Below are 22,871 nucleotides of genomic sequence, written 5' to 3' on the forward strand. Positions count from 1 at the left end.
TAACCATAGAAACACTGACAAGTATCTTTTTCATTTTTCATCTATTTATTGTCCTTCCAGTTCCATTTAGAAATGCCCTGGGGATAATATGACTTAGCTGGTTTTCACTCTTAGTTTTCTACAGACTTACTTGCAATTCTTTCCCAACATCCTTTGTATTGTTTTGCAAGTAAATTTGTACTCTCAACCAATTCATTCTAAATTGAAGAACCACCTGATAATTAAATAAAAATTGTATTTATGATAATGATTTGAACATATGTATATTGTGAACAGATTATCATACTTGATCCTCTTAATAACCTTGTAAAATAAGTAATACAACTATTAGTCATATTTTACAGAGGTGGAAAATGAAGCTTTGAAAGGTTAACATTTTCCCAAGATTGCACAGCCAGTAAATATCTGAAACAAGATTTCTGGCCCCAAATTCATGAAATTTTTTCATTTTTCCTTGATAGAACCATGTCTTTAGATATAGTAGAGTAAAAATTAGCTTTAGCATTCTGTGGTTAAAAAAAATTAAAAAGAGTACTATCCTAGAAGTCAAGAGGTCTCAGTTTTAGTCCTAGTTCTATCAATGACTGGCTAAAATGTTCTTAGGGAAGTAACTTAACTTCTTTGGCCTTGGTTTATTATCTGTAAAATGAAGGTGTTACCTAGGTTATTTCTAAGGTCTCTTGTAGTTCTAAAAGTTATAGCCAGCAACATATAAACCAGTATTTTTTATTAGCCAAGACTTTTACATATTCATATGGACTGTAGTGATAATATTGATAATAATGCCAAAATAACACTGTAATATCCTAAGAGTCTTCAGAATCATCAAAGTTAAACTCTGATTTTTGTGTTGTGTATTTTTTTGCATTCATTGAAAATTGATATGTTGTTACATGTAGAAACCATGTATTAACTGAGTATTTAATTAAAGACAGTACTCTAGTATCACACCCTGACAGAAAATGGAAAGCTTAAGAACCAGATGGTTATTTCTTTTAAATTCTGGACATAGAAACTAATTTGTATAGAAATCTCAAAATTCCTTTTTTAAGTAAACTAGAACAATCAAAGGGTATATTGTTTGACTTTTCTCACCTTGGTTGTATTGCCTCAGAACTTTACTTAATAAGCTTTAGTAAGTTTTCTAATAATACTAATTTTTTTTGTACCACCATTATCATAGGATCCTATACCTGGAGATAGAAGGGACATCAGAGATCAACCAGTGCAGTTTACAGATGAAGAATCTGTAGCCCATCAAGATTAAGTGACTTGCCTATGGTCATGCATGCTAGTATCAGAGGCAAGACTTAAATTCAGGTCTTTTGGGGCAGCTAGGTCACCTATTACTAGCTGTGTGACCCTCAGCAAGTCACTTAACCACAATTGCCTCTCCTAGCCCCCCAAAATAATTCAGGTCTTTTGACTCCAAAGACTGTACTCTTTCTACTATGCCCCACTGCACCCTATTATTCACAATGAAAAAGGAAAGTAATGATAAAAAGATATTTTGTGAAGAAAAAGCATTAATTTACACAGTTAGGTGGTATGGTGGAGAATGCTAAACTTTTAGTCAGAAAGCCTGAATTCAAATCTTGCCTTAAACTCTTGATAGCTTGGGTAAGTAATTTCATTTCTGTTACCTTTAGTTCCCTCACATGTAAAATGAGGTAATAATTATACCTTCCTTGCAGGGTTATTACTGAGGACAAATTGTGATTGGATGCATAAAATGTTTTGCAAACTTTAGGGTACTTAAATATTCAAGATATAATTTTTAATAAAAAATTAGCATTTGCTAAAACTAGAAAACCATGAGATTTTAATGTAGTAGACTGTAACAATAGGACACTGGATTTATATAACACCTAAAATCTCGAGGTACTTTCCTTTCTATGAACCCATTTGATCTTCATACTATAAGAGATAAGGCAGAGATTATTATGTTATGTCAAGAAAACCTAAAGATCTGATTGATCATGGGGTTGGCCTCCTTTGTTCCAGATAGTCAACGTCTACAGTTGGATTTACAGAAAATGGAACTCCTGGAAAGTAAAATGACTGAAGAACAAACTTCTCTAAAAGCTAAAATTCAACAAGTGACAAAAGATCTGGAGACATACAGTGATCTGCCAGCTTTGAAATCATCAGGTGAAGAAAAGAAACAGGTAACATGGCAACATGGTTTTCTAAAATCAAAATCTTAATTGTTTTTTATTTGGCCACCAGTGTTGCCCTGCTAGGTCTTCTAACGTACTACAGGTTTCTTGCCATAAATTCTTTTCCTACATTTATGGATTTAGAGCTGTAAAGGACCTTAAGAAGGCATATAATATAATGCCTTCATTTTACTGATGAGAAAACTATCTCACAAAGTTGCTGTGAGGCTCAAATTAAATAATATATTCTTGATATATGTTACTTGTTAGACCAAGGTCCAGAGAGGTATGTGGCTACACATAGTAAAGTAACAGAATTTAAATCCAGGTGTTTTGAGTCCTAAGTCAGTATTTGTTCCTCTCTCTAAACTCTCTCAGTTTATAATATTTAAATACATTACTAGAGAGATTCTTTATTTGTTTTTTTAAAAAATTATTTGCTTCTATATTATAGTTCAGCAGTCATGATAAAATGTCAAAATGAAATATAAAAACTAAAAGTGAAGCAGTATGTAAAATGTTTCCTAATACATTGCATTTGATGAAATTATGACAATTTCAGGTAAATATATTTAGATATGGATAAAATATACATTCAGAAAAGAAAAATTACATTTAAGAATAAATGATAAATTGTAAATAGATATTTTTGAGAAAGAACTTTAACCTAGGTAGAATTTTACCAGAAAGTCAAATAGAAATATGTACCAACAATTTTCAATCTTTTAAAAATATTACTTTGGGTTCAAATTGCCACATATGAAGAGGTTATTTTTTTTTTCTAAGAGGCACTAGTAAACATTGGAGAAATTTTAATAGCATTAGTAGGTAAAATTTTAAAATATAAAATAACTTCTGAAAATTATCTGATATAGTAAGGAATTAGGTTGAATAAGAAAGAACAAAACTGGAATCCCTTTAACTTTTTCCTATGTGTATTTATCTTCCTAACTCTCTCTCTCTCTCTCTCTCTCACACACACACACACACACACACACACACACACACACACACACACACACACACACAACACCTCTTGGACCAAGAAGGGAAGAATTGTGTTTTATACTTGTTTTAAATTTCACCCTCTGCTCTTAAAACTAGTAAAATATAAACAATAAAAAATACTTGCACAATAATCACAGAAAAGACAGATACTTTCTACTTGTGTGATCCTGGGCAAGTCATTTGACATTTTTTTATCCTTGGTTTCTTCATCTGTAAAATGAGGATAATAACAGTACCTTTCTCATAGAGTTGTCAGTCAGTTAACAAGAATTTATTAAAAGCTTACTATGTGCCAGTTACTATAATAAGTGCTGGGAATACAAAAATGACAACAACAGCCCCTGCCTTTAGGGAGTTCACATTCTAATTCAGGAGACAGAATATAAATAACTATGTAATAATAAGATCTATAGAGGGTGAATTGGAAGTAGTTTCAAAAAGAAAGTACTAGCTTTAAAAAGGACAGGTAAAAAGCTTCTTGTGGGAATCTTATGGGATAATAATGTATGTAGAGTATTGTAGTGCCAATGTGATATTCACAGTGCCTATGGCAGCCTTGAATATCCCAGTACAATTCTGAATTGCAAAATACAACAGACTCTCCACATGGAAGACAGAACCAAAACATTTATTCAGACATCAGAAAGCCAAATCCATCATAGTAACAAAAATCTATACACAATAACACTGCAGAGAACAACACCATCCCCAGCCCTTCCCCCTGCTAGAATTCCTACAAACCAGCTCCATTAAAAAGATCACAAGCAGGCCCCCTTAAACAAAATCACAAACAAGCTCTTTTACTCATGCTAGCCAGTTGCCTGTTTGACTACATCCTTCCTAGCTCTGACTAGACTCTCACCAATTTCCTCTTAGCTCTGCTGTTGCTCTTCCTCTTCCTCTTCTACCCTTCCTCTTCCACCCATTCAACAAATTCCTCCCACCACAGGCTCCTTATGACTCAGATTCATGTGATTCAGGCTTCCTTGGGCCCCAGGGAGGTCATGTGGGCCTATTAATGAATGGGAAATATATTCTCATTTAAATTACTATTGCAAGTATTTTGCAAAGTTTAAAGCAGTGTAATAGATGTCAGTTATTACTGTAGCACCAATACAATATTCACAGCACCCATGGCGGCTATGAATATGCTGGTGCAATTCTGAATCACAAAATACAACAGACTCTCCACATGGAAGACAGAACTAAAACATTTGTTCAGACACCAGAAAACCAAATCCATCATAGTAACAAAGAAATCTATACAAAATAGCATGGCAGAGGGCAGCACCAGCCCAAAGCCTTCCCTCTGTTAGGCTTCCCACAAACCAGCTCCCTTAAACAAATCACAAACAAGCTCTCTCACTCACTCTAGCCAGCTCCCTGTTTTTTCTCTCTCCCTCAGTTCTGACTGCTTTGACCAAATTTCCTCTCAATTCTGCTCCAGCTCTGCCTCTTCCTTTTCTACCCTTCTTGCTCCACCCCTTCTTGTTTTACCTGTTCAGCAAGCTCCTTTCACTGTAGACTCATGTGACTCAGACTTATGTGACCTGACAGGTAATATGGGCTTGTTAATGAAAGATCTTCCCATTTAAATTACCATTACAATTATTATCTCTTTCTTTTCTCTAATTGTTTCAACTAGTATTTTTAGTTGACTGTGTAGGGTTCTCTAAGTAAACTACCATTATCATCTGCCTAAAGTGAATTTTATTTCCTCATTGCCTGTTCTTTTTTTTCTTGTTTTATTGCTATAGCTAGCATTTCTAGTACAATTTTGAATAATAATGGTAATAATGTACATCTTTGCTTCATCCCCCAATCTTATTGGAAAGGTTTCTAAGTTTATCCATTATCCATTAAGATAATGCTTGCTCTTGGTTTTAGATAGAAAATACTAATCATTTTAAGAAAAGCGCCACTAATATGCTTTCTAGTATTTTTTTAGTAGGAATGAATATGATATTTTGTTAGAAACTTTTTCTGCATCTATTGAAATAAGCATATGATTTTTGTTGTTTTTGTTATTGATATGGTCAATTATGCTGCTTATAGTTTTCCTAATATTGAACCAGTCTTGCAATCCTGATATAAATCTCACCTGGTCAAAATATATGATCTTTGTAATATATTACTGTAATCTCCTTTTTACTTAAAATTTTTGCAACAATATTCACTAGGGAAATTGGTCTATAGTTTTGTTTCTTGTTTTGGCTTTCTCTGGTTTAGAGATGAAGATAAAGAAGGAGTTTGGTAAGCTCTTTCTTTACCTATTTTTTTCAATGCTTTATATAGATTTGGAGTTTTTTTTAAATGTTTGGAAGAATTCAAGAAGTCCATCTGATCCTGGAGTTTTTCTTTCAGGAAGCTCACTTACGGCTTCCTTTTTCTAAGATGGGGTTATTGAAGTGTTCTATTTTCTCCTCTGTTAATCTCAGCAATTTATATTTTTTGATAAATATTCATCCATTTTATTTATATTGTCAATTTTATTGGCATATAGTTGGACAAAATAGCTCCTAATAATTGCTTTTATTTATCTTCATTAGTTGTGAACTCTCTCTTTTCATTTTTGATACTGGTTATTTGATATTCTTTTTTTTTTTTAAACCAAAGTAGCTAATGGTTTATTTTATTGGCCTTTTTTTCTCATAAAACCATCTCCAACTTTTATTGGTTGTAGGGTTTTTTCTTTCAATTTTATCATTTTCTCTTTCAATCTTCAACATTGATATTTTGGTGCTTAGCTGGAGATTTTTTAATGTGTTATTTTTCTAGGTCTTTTTTGTTGTTACTTGTCCAGCTAGTTGATCTGTTCTTTCTTTTACTAATGTAAGCATTTACAGATGTAAATTGCCCCCTAAGTAGGTATCTGTATTTTGAAAGCTCCTTATCCATATAGTTTGGAGATTTTAGATATTTAGTGTGACTTTTTTAAAATTCCCTTTTCATTATAATAAAAAAGGTTGAAAACATCATGTTGAAAAACATCAATAAATAACATTTTCCTGTATATACAAAGGAAAATAGAAAAAAGGATTTTCCATGAAACTCTGGAATCTCTCCCTTGCATTTTAATTTTTTTGATATTTGAAATTTAACATGGGACTTCCAACACTTCCATGCTACTTTGTATAGCAAGTTTTCTTTAAACTTCTGAGCTTCTTTATACTCTTTCCTTTGTTTTTTTAATTGTTCATTGATCCTCCTTTCCTTTCTTGTTTTTTTCTATCCCTGTTTTTTAAGAGTAGAGGAGACAGATGTACCTAAAGATAGTAATAGCAAAGGAACCAGTAGAGAGAGATGGAAGATGGGGATAAATGGAGGGTCATGGAGGTTGTAATCTGATAGAGAAAATGAAAAGGAATGAAATCACGGACCCAAAAAGGAACACCTTATTGTAGGAGACGAGGAGAAAGGAGAGAGTGGGGAATGATGTATGGGGGGTTTGAGATTCAAAAAATGTAGAGTAAGTAGCCCATGTCAAATGTGTAACTTTTCTGAGTAAACTAAAAGGTGAGGTTGGGGGAAGGAGGTGTGGAAAGGGAAGATATGAAAGGTTTGAGGAGAGAGAAACATTTGGAAAAACTCTTATAGGAAAGAAAATAGAGGATAATAAAAAGATTGCTTTGTTCAAATAAGGGTACAGCTGAAGTTTAATAACAGAAACTTAACTAATGTGACTTCCTCCTGCTCAGAGTAGAAGTTTGGCAAGCAATGCCAAAGTTCTGAGGTCAAGAAACTGTGGAGATGCCTCTTCTAACAAGTAATCTTTAAAGTACCCTGAACCAAAGATTATTAGAGGGTTATTATCAGATAGAGGAAATGACTTTTTTTTTTTTTTAATTAAGAAAGTGGAGGACTTGTGGTGATCAGTGAGATCCAATCCAGGGTATAACTTTCCCTGTGTGTGACTAAGTTGCAGTTTAGTACCAGTTTAGTAGTAAGTAGATCATGGGATTTGCAGATATTGATGAATTGGGAAGTTAGGGAATTTGAGGGAGCGTGAGCATGAATGTTAAAGTCATCTAGTATAAGGAAGGGCAGGATTTGGAGAACAAAGGAGACAGTGACTTTCTCCTTGGGAAAGGAAGAAAAGTGATCTGGGAGCCGGTATACAGTAGCCGCCATGATTTGAAAAGGATATGGAATTTCAAAGAAGGAGAAGGTCCTGAGTGATATGAGTAAAGGGATAGTCAGGAAGTGGCAGTGAGGAGCAAAAAAATACTACAATTTCCCATACAGAACCATTGTGTTGGGGGTATACATCCAGGGTTATATAGTTTAGCTCTCAATACAGTGCCATCTAGGGGAATCCATGTCTCAGTGACAGCAAGTAGGTGAGAGGAAGAGGAATGAAGGGAATTTTGTTCACTATGGAGTGGATTAGTTTTGGAGTAAATGGGAATGAGAGAATGAAAGTACAGATGGGGATAGTTTACCAGTAATACAAGGATAAAGGAAGTAACAGGTGGTGGAAATTTGCTCACCATAGGGATAGTGGTGGGTGGCAGATCAGTTCTAATGATCATAGCTTAGAATATTGTTAGAAGTCATGGTCAGGATACTGGGCCTTAGTTACCTACCTGCTACTTTGGGCAGGGTAGGCAGTGATGCCACCAGGTCCCCGAAAGGCAATGTGTGCTAGGAAGGGCCTGGGGTATTTTGGACTACTCCTGGGTTTTGGACAGTGATGTAGCCATGATTAAGATTACTACACTGTCATGTTCTTTATAGTGGTTACTGTTATATCCTGAATAATACATTCAACATTGTGTTTTCTCCTAGAAACTCCAGAAAGCAAGAACAGCACTGTCAAAACGCAGAAACACATATAAGAAAGTAATGGAGAGGCTAAATTTGGAGTTTGAGACATTAAAGACTCAACTGCAAGAGAATGAGACTCATTCTCAGGTAAGAAGAAAAAAGTTAGCCTTTAATTTTTAATTGGGAGGGAGGAGTTAGAAAGCTGACCTATTTCCGGGTAGTCTATCCTGATTCTTCCTTAGTCTAGAATCTAGGGCCCAAAACAATATCTTTCCTATAAACTTAAAAGAAAAGCCTTCTATTCTGTATTTCTTTCATATGCTTAATATGTATTGTTGTATATCTCAGTTATCTATGTCTTCTCTCTTTGCCAGAATATAAACTTTGTGAGAATAGAAGTGGTATCTTACCTAAATTTTGTATTTATCCTAATACTTGATACAAATTAGTCTCAATAATTCAATTCCTCTACTCATCACATCCTGACTTCCTACAAACCTCATTCACAATTCCCTATCACCATGATAGCAACAGGTTTTGGAGAAATGATCATCTTTTAAATTCAACCAATTTAGTCTTCTTAAGACTCTGTTTATCACACCATTCCATTGCTTTAAACATTTATGCTGGCTTTCTGTTGCCCTTGCATCATATAAAAATGCAGTCTTCTTATTCCGGGCTTTAAATCTACCTTGGCAGTCTATTTTCTTCACAACTCTTTGACAAGAATTTTCCCTTTCCCAGCTAAACTACTTTCTTCACTGTCACCTTCACAAGTATTGAACTTTCTCTGTGTTTGCATTTATTTTTTTTCTTTTGCGGCAGTTATTGGATTTTTTTCCCCTTCCCTTTAAGTTCCAAATTCAAACCCTCCCTTTCCCAATTCCCCCATGTATTGAGATGGAAAGAGAAATAAAACTCATGTGAAACAAATTTCCACATTAGCCATGTTTTTTTAAAAGCAGAAAAATAAATAGAAGAAAATTTGCTTCAGTGTGTATGTACTCTGAGACCATCTTTTGTCTATCTGGAGGTGTAAATCGTATTTTATCATGAGTCTTTTGGATTTGTGGTGGATTATTGATGAGAGTTATTGTCTTTCACAGTTGATTATTTTTGCAGTATTGCTGTTACTGTATAAATTGTTCTTCTGGTTCTGCTCACTTCACTTGGTATCAGTTAATACAAGTCTCCTCAAAACCACCCCCTTCATCATTTCTTACAGTACATTACATTACATTCATATATCACAACTGGTTCAACCACTGCATTTCCTATTTTGTTGAAAGCTTTTCTGCATCTGTTAAGATAATTTTGACTTTTGTTGGTTTTGTTGTTGATATAATCAATTATACTTATAGTTTTCCTAATATTGAACCATCCTTATATTTCTGGTATAAGTCTAGCCTAGTCAGAGCATGTGATCTTTGTGATGCATTGTTATAATCTCCTTGCTAATATTTTACTTAAAATTTTAACATCAGCATTCATTAAGGAAATTGGCCTAGAGTTTTCTTTCTCTGTTTTTGCTCTCCCTGATGTAGGTATCAAGACTATATTTGTGTAATAGAAGGAATTTAACAAGACTCCTTTACCTATTTTTTCACATACTTCATGGAGTATTGGAATTAATTATTTTTTAAATATATGATAGAATTCACTTTTAAATTCATCCGTCCTAGAGTTTTTTTTCTTAGGAACTCTATTTATGGCTTATTCAATTTCTTTTTCTAAGGGCTGTTCAACTATTCTACTTCCTATTTTGTTCTTCTGAGTAATTTATGTCTTTGTATATATTTGTCCATTTCATTTAGATTGTCGGTTTTAATGACATATAATTGGACAAAATAACTCCAAATAGTTGCTTTTACTTCATCTTCATTTGTTATGAATTCATCTTTTTTTCATTTTTGATGCTAGTAAATTGATTTTCCTTTTAAAATCAGATTAACTAATGTTTATCTATTTTATTGTGTTTTTTTTCCTTTCAAAAATCAGCTTAGTTCAATGTTTTGTCCTTTTAATTTTCAGTTTTGTTATTCACTCCTTTTATTTTTAGGATGTCTAGTTTAATGTTTAATTAGGGTTTTGTAATTTGTTGTTTTTTCTCATTTTTTTGTGCATGCCCAATTTATTGATCTGCTCTTTCTCTCTTTTTATTTATGTAAGTATTTAGAGATATAAATTTTCCTCTAAGTACTTCTTTGGCTACATCTCACAAATTTTGGTATGGTTTTTTTTTTTATTTTTGTCATTATCTTTAATGAAATTATTATTTCTCTGTTTTGTTCTGACCCACTTATTCTTTAGAATTAAGTTAGTTTCCAATTAACTTTTAATCTATGCTTCAAAAGTCCTTTACTGAATGCAATTTTTATCACATTGAAGTCTGTAAAAAGTACATTTAATACTTCTGCTTTTCTGCATTTGTTTTTGAGATTCTTTTATGCCTTAATGCATAATCAGTTTTTCTGAAGGTGTCATGCACAACTGAAAGATGAGTGTATTCCCTTTCCCATTCAGTATTCTCCATATTTTGCAGAGGTCTATTGTATCTAAGTATTCTAAAATTGCATTCATTTCTTTAACTTCTTTCTTGTTTATTTTATGGTTTATCTAGTTCTGAGAGGGATAAATTGAGGTTCCCCTCACTACTATAGTTTTGCTATCTATTTCCTCCTGTAACTTCTAGATCAGGGGTGAGGACCCTGTGACTCTGAATCCTTAAGTGTGGCCTTCTGTTTGTTCTGTAAAATTTGAATTTTCTCAAAAGGCCACACTTAAGGGTTTAGAAGGCCACATGTGGCCTTAAGACCTCAGGTTCCCCATCCCAGATCTAGATGTTATGCTATTTTGATACATGTTTTCAGTATTCATTGTCTATGGTAACTTTTAGAAAAATGTAGTTTATCTGTTTATCTCTTTTAATTAGGTAAATTTTTGCTTTCCTTTGTCTGACATCATGATTACCACCTTCCCTTTTTTTTTACTTCAGTTAAAGCATAACAAATTCTGCTACAGATCTTTATTTTAACTCTACAGGTATCATTCTGTTTCAAGTATGTTTCTTCTAAGCAAAATATTGTTGGATTCTGGTTTCTAATTAATTCTTCTATCCTCTCCATTTTGTGGGTGAGATCATGTCATGGTTACCGTTGATAATTATGTATTTCCTTCTACCCTATTCTCCTCTACTCATACTTCTCTTTTTGACCCTAACTCCCTTTAAGAGTTTGTTTTGCTTCTGACCACTACCTTCACTCTTCTCTTCCCATCACTTTCTCTTAACCTCCTTCCCCTTCTACTTTTGTATTGAGTAAGATGAGTTTCTATACTCAACTCTGTGTTTATTTTTCCCTCCTTGAACCAGTTCAGATAAGAGTGAAACTGAAGTGTTGCCTGCCCCGCTCCCACTCCCACCATTGTATAAATTCTTCCTTGCATGCCCCATTTATGTCAGATGATTTTTCTTCTCTTCCTCTTCCTTCCTCCCTTTTCTTATTTTGAGATCTTCCCAACATAATAGACTCATATCAAAGCCTTCTGTCTAATTAGACTTCCTCTAAGACAAGTTTAATCTTGTTTGGTCCCTTATAATTTCTTATTTTTGTTGTAGTGTTGTTCACTCATTTCAGTCATGTCCTCATGGCCCCATCAGGAATTTTCTTGGCAAAGATACTGGAGTTGTTTACCTTTTCTTTCTCCAGCTCATTTTATAGACAAGGTGCTGATGTAAACAGGTTAAGTCACTTGATCCCAGGTCACACAGCTAGTAAGTGTCTTGAACTCAGGAAGATTTGTCTTCCTGACTCCAGACTCAGCACACTATCCACTGTACTATCTAGTTGGCCCTTGATTTCTCATATTTACCTTTTTATGTTTCGCTTAAATCTTTTGTTTGAAATTTTTTATTTTTTGATCTTTTCTTCAACAATGCTGAGAAATCCTCTATTTCGTTAAATATCATTTTTCCCCTTATAAGATTGTACTCAGTTTTGCTAGGTAAGTTACTTTTGGTTATAATTCTAAGTCCTCTGCCTTCCATAGGATCATTACAAGCCTCCCTTTTTCTCCACACTGGAGCTACTAACTCTTGTGTGATCCTGACTGTGGCTCCATAGCACTTAAATCCTTTCTGTCTATTTGCAGTATTTTCTCCTTGACCTAGGAGCTCTGATTTGGGTGATAATATTCTTGGGTGTTTTCATTTTGGGGCTTCTTTCAAGAAGGTAACCATTGGATTCTTTTAATATCTATTCTGTCCTGTGATTCTAAGAGAGCTAGGCAGTTTTCATGTATAATGTCTTGAAATATGAGGTCTAAACATTTTTGTTTGTTTGTTATGGGTTTTGGATACTTCAGTGATTTTTTTAATGTTTTCTTTGTGATCTATTTTCCAGGTCAGTTGTTTTTCCTGTGAGATAGTTCACATTTTTCTTTTACTTTTTCAGTCTTTTGACTTTGTTTTAGTATTTCTTGATGTATCATGAAGTCATTAGTTTCTGTTTGACCAATTCAAATTTTCTAAGTGTTATCTTCTCAACAAGATTTATAGCTTTTTTTTTTTTAACCAACTATTAATTATCTTTCACTATCTTTCTTCCATAGTTCTCATTTGGTTTATAAAATCATTTTTTGGCTTCCTCTGTAATTCTTTCAGAAAGTTTTATTGGGTTTGTATCTAATCTGAATTTTACTTACAGTCTTAGCTTATAGATGTTTTCAATTTAAAGTCTTATGTATTTGAATCTTGAGCTTCCCTGTCACAATTGTAGCTCTTTATGTTTGGGTTCTTTTTTTGTTGACTCATGTTTCCAACTTACTTCTTGACTTTGACTTGTTTTAGCCTTAGACTTTGCACACTTCTGGAAGGTGTATGTAGCCTGAGGTTCTGTCCTTGTATCTCTTTCTACTGCTTTCACCAGCTCAATCTGAGGGTTTATTAATTCCTTGCTTTCAAAGTGGTGTGATCCAGAGAGAGTTCTGTTCACTGTCCTCCTGGTCTAAGCTCTACAAGTTGAGTATGTTGGCTTCTGTATAGTTGAGTTTCAATAGACTGCTTCTAGACTTAGCCATTGTCAGTGCACTTGGAGTTTCTGCGGGTTCCGAACTGCTGACTCCCCCCTTGGTCTTGGTCTCCTGCTTTGGTTATTGTACTGCAGGCTTATGTACTGGGCCAAAGGTTAGAACTGAGCCTCTGCTCTTCTCTTGTACTTCATCACACAGCTAGGTTTTTGAAAATTGTTCCTTGGTCATTACTCAGGTAGACCCTGATGGCTCATTCTTGTCCATCATAGATCTGTGATCTAGAACTGGTAATGGGTAATAGAAAATGGCACCTATTACTTGTACTAGTTCAGGGGTCCCTTGGGATTTCCTTATACTTCAGTGCTTTCTATTGTAGTGCTCTAAGTTTCTTTTTAGCCCATGGACACAAGGTTTTACAGCACAGCAGCTGCTGCTTCTGCTGCTGCTCAACTGCATGCCTGGCCAGCTCTGACCCCGGTTTCCCTATATTTCTCTTTCTGTCTTCCTAAACTTTCCTAGACTGGAAATATACTCTGTTACTTTTTATTGACTTTCCTGATCAGAATTTGGTCTAGTATGTTTTTTAGAAGAGTATGTTGTAGAAGAGGTGTACTGGGCAAAAATACTTCTCTCACTTCACCATCTTGCCTACACCATCTGCCTTCTTTCTACCAGATAACCTCCGAGTTTTCTCTGCTATTCTTCCTGCCCAGAATAACAGTTGGCCCATTCCATTTTGCCAATCCAAATTTTAAACTTTGTGAAGTTTTGTGTATTTAACTTCATTTTCCAGAATTAATATTTTTCTGTTTTGCAATTTCACAACACTTAAATATACAATCAACAATGTAACTACAGTTACAACATAATACTCAAGTAGACAATTAAGAGAATATTGGAATTGCAAGTAGCTTGGGAAATATAGTCTAATCTATAGCTGAACTCTACAGTTGTCCTCAAGAAGGAGTCATAAACCTTTCACTTAAAGGTGCAGAGTAGTGGTAAATCCACTGTCTACAGAGGCAGCCAATTTTACTTCTGGATAAATAGTAATTGTGGGGAAGAGAAAGCTGGAGATACAAAGAAAGGCAAACAATAATCTCTGTTCTTAAGGAGCTCACAATCTAACAGGAGAAACAACAGGCAAATAACTATACAAACAAGCTATCTACAGAATAAATTGGAAAGACTCAACAGAGGAAAGGTGTTAGAATTAAGAGGGATTGGGAAAAGCTGCCTGTGAAATGTGCAATTTTAGTTGGGACTTGATGGAAGCCAGGAGTCAGAGATAAGGAAATACATTCCAAGCATAGAGTATAGCCAGTGAAAATGTGTATGGTAGGAAGATGAAGGGTTTTGTCTGATGAATAGCAAGGAGGCTAGTGTCACTGGATCAAAGAATACCAGAGGATGAAGAGGAGAAAATATAAGACTAGAAAACTGAGAGGGGTCAGTTTATGAAGGACTTTGAATGCCAAACAGAAGATTTTGTATTTGATCCTGGTGTTGATAGGCAGCCACTGGTATTTATGGAGTATGGGTATGAAATGGTCAGACCTTGATTTAAAAAAAAAAAAGACGACATTTTAACAGCTGAGTAGAGGATGGTCTCTAGAGACTTGCCAAAGAAATCAATTAGCAGGCTTTTTCCATGGCCCAGGCATGACATGGTGAGGGGCTGCATCAGGATAGTGGCAATGACATACATGAGAGAGGTTACAAAGATGAAATTGATAAGGCTTAGCAATAGATTGGATATAGGGAAAGGGGGGGTGAAGAAAAGGAAGGACACAAGGATGACTCCTACGTTGTGAGCCTACTGTGATGGAGGATAGTGATGCACTCACCAGTAATAGGGAAGTTTGGAAAGTGGGAGGTTTTGTAGGGAAAGATTTAGAGTCTGTTTTGGACATGTTGAGTTTAAGATGTCTATGAGCCATTCAGTTTGAGATGTCATATAGATAGCAGGATATGTGAGACTTAGATCACATGATAGATTAGGGCTAAATAAGGAGATTTGAGAATCAGTAGCATAAAGATGCTAATTATATCCATTGAAGCTGTTGAGATAACCAAGTTAACTGACATAGAGGGAAAAGAGAAGAGGGCTCAGGACAGGGTCTTGGGGGATACCTATGGTTAATAGGAATGACTTAGATGAAAATCCAGCAGAGGAACATAGAAGAAATTGTCTGATAGGTAGGAGAACCAGGACAGAAGAATGTCATGAAAACTTAGATTTTAAAAAGAGGTAATCAGCATTGTCATTGGTTACAGAGAGGTCACGAAGAAAAGGACAAATAAAACAGACCAAAATCTCCAAGTTGTCTGAGCCATACAGTCTGTAAGAGGGAAAAATAAGCTTTTCCCCCTTCCTCTATTCAACTAATTCATGACTGCCCATACTGTGGGTGGACAGGACCTTCTGCACCTTTACCACTCTTGATACTGTTGGAGAGTTTGAAAGATATAGCCTGTTCCTGCAGCCAAACGAAAGAATTTGTCCCCATCTCTGGAACAGGGGAATAAAGGATATGGTCTCTCAGAAGCAGGTCCACACAGTAAGTCTTAATTCCTTAAGACTTAATCAAGTCAGTCTCAGCATTTGAAGACCATGTCTACACTTTGAAATCTGAAGAATTTTGTGGCATACTCAAGTTGTGCCAATAACCAAATAATAATTGTAGTGTGAAAATGAATTTTTCATTTAATTAGGTTTATAGCAATGGTTTACCATCATGATTTCTTGATACCTTCAGGATACAGCTAAATATCTAACAAAATATGGTGAAATTCTCAAAGTTAAATTTCATGTTTTAAAAAAAGCCTACACCATAATGTAGATGTTATTATTTCAAAAGTTTTTTATTCATCTACGCAATTCAAATTTGTCAGCCAGTTCTCCTTTTGTGCCTGTGCTGTATAAATCTAAACATATAAAGTAGTAAATTAATCCTTAGAAGCAAGCACCTAGCATTTTCCTGAGAATTCCTAGAAAATAGATTAGAAAAACTACTATAACTTTATTTTATAGTCTTCTGTGAATTTCCTGAATTCTGAATTTAGCATACTTTATAAATAGCTAAAACTCAGTTAAATATTTTGGATTTCTTCCACAATAACAACATGGCTTTAACCTTCACTCTTTATATATTACCATACCTTTTAAACTGAAGTGAAATAATATCTTAAAGAAATTAACTTATAAAAACTTTAATGTAGCATAGATCACGTAGCACTTCAGATATTTACTTCATTATAGAGAAACTACTCTGTTGTATGATACAAATAAAAAAGTCCTAGTATGTTAATTTATAAAGGATTGTTGTAAAGAATTATTACTAAAAAGCACAGACTGTTTCCTTAAGTTCCTTTTAATTTTAAGGTCTTATCTGGGGCACAAAGTGTAGAAGATTTAGTTTTGTTAGCCCATGGTAGGTACAGTTTGGTAGATGCAGTTCACTTAACTCACCAGCTTGAATTTACCTCAGGTTGAATGGGGCAGATGGGACAGATGTTACATTAAGAATGAATTTTTAACTTCTGAATTTTAAAGACAGATTTTAAAAGAGAATTTTAACTTCTGAATAGAACAACCAGTGCCAATGATAGATTGCTTACTTGATCAGATCTTTTTAAATTGCTAACTCATTTTTCTTTTCATATGTAGATGACTATCATTTTGAAATATTTTTTCCTTTTGAAAATTAAGTACTCATATAGACCCTAAGCTATTAATACCAGCACATTTTATCATAACAAAGAATGGAAAACAAATTGTGGTGTGTGAATGTAACGGAAAATTACTGTGCCATAGGAAATGAGGAATGTAAAGAATTGAGAGAAGTATGGGAAGACTTGTATTAAAAGATGCAGAGTGAAATAAGAGTCAGGAAAACTATATAATGATTGTAATAGTGCAAATAGAAAAAAACAAAACTGAATATTGTATAATTTTGATGACCAAGGCTGGCTCCAAAGAAAAGATAAAATAAATGCTTTACACATACACATACACACACACACACACACACACACACACACAGTCAGTATAATTAATATGTTGGTTGAACTCGTGATTCTTTTTTTTTTTTTTTTGTCCTTTGTTAGATGAGTTAGCTTACCATTAGGTGGAGGGGAAAGATATTTTTGAAAATGAAGGTGTTTTCAGAGTGTGGTGGTACATGTCTATAAGCCCTACTATCAGAGAGGTTACTGCCAGGAGGTAAGGGTATAGGGAAGGAGGGTGGGGGATGGGTTGCTTAAGGAAAAACACTTCCAGACAGAGTGAGATCCAGGTCTTTTTTTTTTTTTTTTGGAAATGAAGTTGATGTAAAAACAAAAGATATAAATTAAATGTAATTTTAAATATTAAGCATTTTTATAGTATATTTTGCTTAGAATATATGTGAGTGTGTATGTGCATATGTATATAAATATATTGTATGTCTCATAAAGGAAAAGCCTGATTCATTGAATATATTTTTTTAAAAAAACAGTTTAATACTATACCAGTCAAATTGTCTTCTGAGGAAGCAGCCATCAATATAATATCCACATTAGCTTCCTGTTGATGCTGAAATTATTGAAACAGTGCCAACATTTCACCAGCCTTTTATAATCTTCTCCCTGCAGCTCTGTTCTTATCGCAGCTTCTGGCTTCAGTCAGGAAACTCAGCTCGGGAAATAAGGAAGTTTCTCCTATGGGGCTGAACCCTTTGACAGTGTTAGGATGTATAGGATCGTCTGTGGTGTTAGACTTCACAAATTCTAAAGGAGATATATGACATCTGATAAAACACAGAATTAAAGAACTAGAGATTGGATGAGCTCAATGACCTGGGACTTCTTACTTTGCCTCCTGAGATCTTTTCTTATGTAAGAGGGCATGGATGAAATGATCTCTAAAATCCCTTTTAGTCCTGATCTGTAACCAAGCTTTTTTGATTTTACAAACTAGGAAAGTGTGACCCAGAGATAGGAAGTACCTTGCTCCAAATCACAGTTATTTAGTATCCAAAGTGAGACTAGAATGCAGATCCCTTAGCTTTTATCCAATGTTCCTTGCACTAAAAAATACCCATCATCTATTCCATATATATGTTTGAATTGCTTCTTATTTTAGAAGTGAGAGATGTCAGATCCTTAGGATCTGTCAGTTTGCATTCATTGTTAGAAATTCCCTTTGCTTTGAAAACAAATGGAATAAAAATCATTTTAGAGACCAATTGCATATTTGTAAATTTATTTTCTATTGTTTATTCCTTTCTAAATTTCTTTTATGTTCACACTGGCCTTATCAGCAAAATTGCATGCCAGGACCTGATAAGATTTAAAGTTGAAGATTTTTTTTCCCCCTTATTCTCATAAAGGGTGTATAGTTGTTGAGTTGTTAACTTTAGGAATTTGCTAACATTTTTCTTTTTGTTTTCAGCTTACAAATTTGGAGAGGAAATGGCAACACCATGAGCAAAATAACTTTGTGATGAAAGAATGTATCCTTTAAAAAGCTACCAATAAACTTGCCCAGGTGATTTTCTCTGAGTTTCTATCACAGACCTCCAGTGAAACCACACCAGATACTGCAGTATACTGCTACTTCAGAATCAGAACCTCATGAGGTCAAGTATTCTAGGCACAGCTGCCATCACCTCCTCCATTATTTCTGACAAGGAACAAGGAAAGCATGGAGTGGAAGGGCTAAGGGATATAGTTTTAGGGCAGGCTGAAAAAAGGCTCCAACCTAGTCTGAACCTTGAAATCCTCTCTACTTGGGAACTGAAATTAGACAAGACTGGCACCAGCATAGTGTACAACACCCAGGCAGGGTAGGGAAAGGACTCAGGAACACTTACAAATGCACATATTTTCAGTGCTACAAAACTCACTTTCTATGGTATGTCAATGTTTTGTAATGTCGTCATTTATGGTGAAGGCTAAGTAATACTCAAACAATGCAATTTTTAAACTTTATGTAAAGTACACACATGCTTGTCCTGCTTCTGTCTCACCCAATCCAGCCTTACCTAGTTTCTGCTTAGACCATCCATGCTATTATAATGACATCCATGCTATTGTAGTGGAATTAAGAATTTCAGGAGCTCCCTGAAAAGAAGTAGAAAAGGAACTTGTCTCCCAACTCTGTCTTACCATGAGTATCATGGTTCCTTCTCTTTCCTTTTTTCTATTCCATCATAGAGTTAGGCAGCTATAATTGCACATAATGTACAGGATCCCTTGTGGCTTGGGCTGTATGTCAGTGCTTCTTTAGCTGTGCTGCAAGGAACCCTGAAACACTTAATTTATTTTTAATTAACCTTGTGTTGTTTAATAATATGCATTGAAAACGAATTTTAGAAAAGTTTACTATAAAGATTCTACCAATGTTTTGTTTAAATTGAAGAATTCTACTGGGGAAGGGTTTGAGAATTACTGCTTTTTGAAAGCAGGTCATATGCCACCTACAAGGCTGCTGAATCTGCTGAAAGGCTGCATGGACTTTACTTTTCATTCTCAGTAGAAAAAAAATATTCAATAACTCCACCTCCAACAATATTGGTTAATTAAAAAACATCATCAGTATCAGAAACAGCTAAAGTTAGAACATAAAGGGACTAGAAAGTATTGCTTAAAAGCATCCAGAGCTGTATTACTATCAAGAAGGTGAAACCTGTCAATATAGTGAAAAAAATTAGCACTGAAATCCAATAAACCATTAATGAGAGAAAACCCTTTTTCGATTCTGGTCAGGGTAAGCTAAACATATTTTGTTTTGTTCCTTTTGTTACATAAGCTAACCTATTAAAATAGCACAATATTTTTTATATAATTTCAGATTTTTGTAGCATCCATCGGTGCTCTGATTTGAATAGGTAGAAATAACCATAATTAAATTAAAATTTTACCGTTGCTTTTCTTTTTCTCCCTTAACTACCTTAATCAGTCATTGCAACCAAGAGTCAGGAGAGTGATTATCGGCCAGTTATGAAGAATGTGACTAAACAGATTGCTGAATACAATAAAACTATCGTGGACTCTCTCCACAACACCACCCGAAACTGAATCCAAACTTACTTCAAGGTGTCCACAAGTACCCTAAATCCTGTGCTGCTGAGCTTTGAACAAGTTCATTTATAGAAAAAACACTAAAAAGAGAAGAAAATATAGCCTGTCCATGTATAGTTCCAAACTATTGTTGATGAGCAGTTTATTTAAATGAGTCCTTGAAAGTATCACCCTATTTTTGAAAGCAGTATGCCAAGAAAGGACTTTTTAAAATGCATGGATTAGTTATCAAGGTGGTTTTTCCTAAAAGGAAAGTGTTTACTTTGTCATGACCTATTTTATGTTCAGATATGTCTATAACATGATAACATAGTACAATAAATAGTTGTGATTTTAAAACTACCCTCTCCTATTTGTCAGCTATTTTAATTAATCTCACTTTTGTTTTTCCAACCAGGTTTTTAGTAAGAATTAAAAATTTTATCAATCACATATTAAATATACCAATAAAAGCAGTGTTTTATAGTTTTTTTTAAAGAAGAGATAAAAATTGAATCTTCATAAAAGAATTGAAATTCATCATAGTCCTTCAGTCATTCACTCTATCTGGTGATTGAAAATGTATTTATGCATATACCTATTTATTGTAGAATTGCCTCCTTGTATACAGAATAATATCTAAGAATGTCAGGGTAAGCCCAGATGAGAAAACTGAGGGTAGATTACAAAGGCAAGGCTGGGAGGTACAGGAAAAAAGATGAAGTGAAAGCAGGATTGACATACTTTCAAACCTCTTATCACATTTACTCATTCCTCTAACAAATTCCTTTCACTCTTCCCCTCCTCACCATTAATTCATACTTTCTCCTAGGACAGGAATTTAATTTAAAAAAAAATAGGATTGTTACAGAGTATTCTAGGTATACCTATATGTACCGTTTGGAAAATTTAATAACCAATATAGATTTTATTGTAACAGGTATTTTCATTATTAAATATAAATGAAAATCAGGGAAATGAATTCTAGCATACTTAACCCAGGTTTATAAAAAGCCCCTTGTTCACTGTGGGCAGATAACACATTTTTAAACCACTAATTATCTTGATTTTATTTCTTGTATATTCCTGGGAAGAAAGCATTTTGCAAATTATGATTGTGGGCTGTTATACTCTTTGCCCTTCTTTGTTTCATAAGAAAGCTAAATGTATTTGCCATTTCCCTTCACTTTCTTTCTCTTTTGATATATGTTATTCATATCTTTCTTTTCAAACTAAGATCCAAATTAGTAGCAATTATTAATACTATTACTAGGGACCATAGTTAGTGAACAGAGCTCATCACTGTAAAACCTCACTAAAGTCCTGTGCCTTAAACAAAGGTGAACCAATCTACCTAGAAAATAAGTAGCATAGAGATTTACTCTCCATTCATTAAAATGATTGTGTCATTCCAGATGAGAAGCATTGCAAAGACCAAACAATGAAATATTATTTTTCAAAAAATAATTTTTATAAAATTATTCTTCAGAAAATTCCAACTTTCCTTAAAATTATTTAATATATGATATTTAGGGATTACAACTGAATAGGTTTTCTTTAAATGAAAAATCTGTTATCAGAGGAAAATTCTCACTAATGTCTCTTCCTTCCTCTCAGAGTGTTTCAGCAAATCTAACAAGAATACACTGTTTGCTGTGATAGAGTTGGAGACTAATATCCACACAAGGCAGACTCTTCCTCAGCCAGACCTATTGCTCATTGAGTTTCATTCATGTTAGAATAACACCCTGTAAGGAGTAATGGAAAGAAGCTGCAGAATGGATAAATATGCTAACTGAAATCCACAGATTAAAAATCTGTGCTTCTGCAAATGAATAGCAATATGAGAAGGTTGTAAAATCTTTGTTTCCCTCTTTATCATTTGTCATAAGCATGTTTATAGTGTTATATTTCCTGAGAGACATTGCATAATTCCTCCTTTTTCCTATAGCCTTTTCCTTTTCAGTCACAAAGCAGTGAGGGCAGATAACAGTAATGCTCTCTAAGAAACTCTCTAAGCCAGTTTTCAGTGACTAACAATTTCAGCTATATTTCCTGAGTCCATTTCTTTACATTCTCTTCCCTCTTGTCAAATAATTCTTATATAGCAATCTAGGTCAAATATTGTGCGTAGAAAAAAGAAGAGAAAAATCAAGAACTGACACATTGAGTAGTAATCTGTTATAACCTGGTCGTTGATTATTTTTTATTTCCATATGCTGTTATCTCTTGAGACACAAATTCAGAATTAAGAACCCAAATTGAACATTTCTTTTTTTATATAAAATTTTTATTGTTTTTTTTCAAAATAATGTAAAAAGCAATTTTTAACTCTCATTTTAAAAAATTAAGTTCCATATTCTCTCCTACCCTACCTTCATTTTCTCTTTCCTACAAGCATATGTACAGTCATGCAAAACATATTTCCATATTAGCTGTATTGCCAAAGAAAACACAGCTCAAACAACAACAAGAAGAAGAAAGTTTAAAAAAGTATGTTTTGATCTGTATTCAGAATTCATCAGTTCATTTTCTGGAGGTGCATAGCATTTTTCATCATAAGTTCTTTGGAGTTGTCTCAAACTGAACATTTCTTAAATAGTTCCCAGGTTCTTCTTGATTGACCAAGCCACAGTGCTGATTAGGTAGGGTTTTTTTAATCTTTATAAATTATCAATAGAGGAATTTATAGGATTTAAAACCCCTGAATTTATAGGATTCAGAAAATCACTGTGTTCAGTGCACTGTTCTAGGCACTGGAGGACATACAGATTAGATAAAATATTTCCTTCCCTCTTGAAATTTAAAGTCTAGTTATACAATTGTGCCTTCAAATTATATAACAATACCTATCATATGTTAAAT

The 22,871-nt window shown here is 34.1% G+C and overlaps 1 protein-coding gene across 3 annotated transcripts in view; it reads left to right on the forward strand.

Annotated features, from left to right (window-relative positions):
- The window catches only part of IFT74 (intraflagellar transport 74), a 161,048-nt gene extending 140,679 nt beyond the window's left edge, over positions 1 to 20,369 (forward strand). For all 3 annotated transcript variants that reach the window (XM_072612407.1, XM_072612390.1, XM_072612399.1), the window contains exons 17-20: positions 2,005 to 2,168; positions 7,956 to 8,081; positions 18,397 to 18,457; positions 19,906 to 20,369. In XM_072612407.1, the coding sequence (XP_072468508.1) occupies positions 2,005 to 2,168; positions 7,956 to 8,081; positions 18,397 to 18,457; positions 19,906 to 20,024 (470 nt within the window). In that variant the 3' untranslated portion in view covers positions 20,025 to 20,369. The remainder of the gene's footprint in view (positions 1 to 2,004; positions 2,169 to 7,955; positions 8,082 to 18,396; positions 18,458 to 19,905) is intronic.
- Positions 20,370 to 22,871: the final 2,502 nt, after the last annotated feature.

The sequence above is a fragment of the Notamacropus eugenii genome, chromosome 1 (assembly GCF_028372415.1).
Source record: "Notamacropus eugenii isolate mMacEug1 chromosome 1, mMacEug1.pri_v2, whole genome shotgun sequence".
Classification (NCBI taxonomy): Eukaryota; Metazoa; Chordata; class Mammalia; order Diprotodontia; family Macropodidae; genus Notamacropus; species Notamacropus eugenii.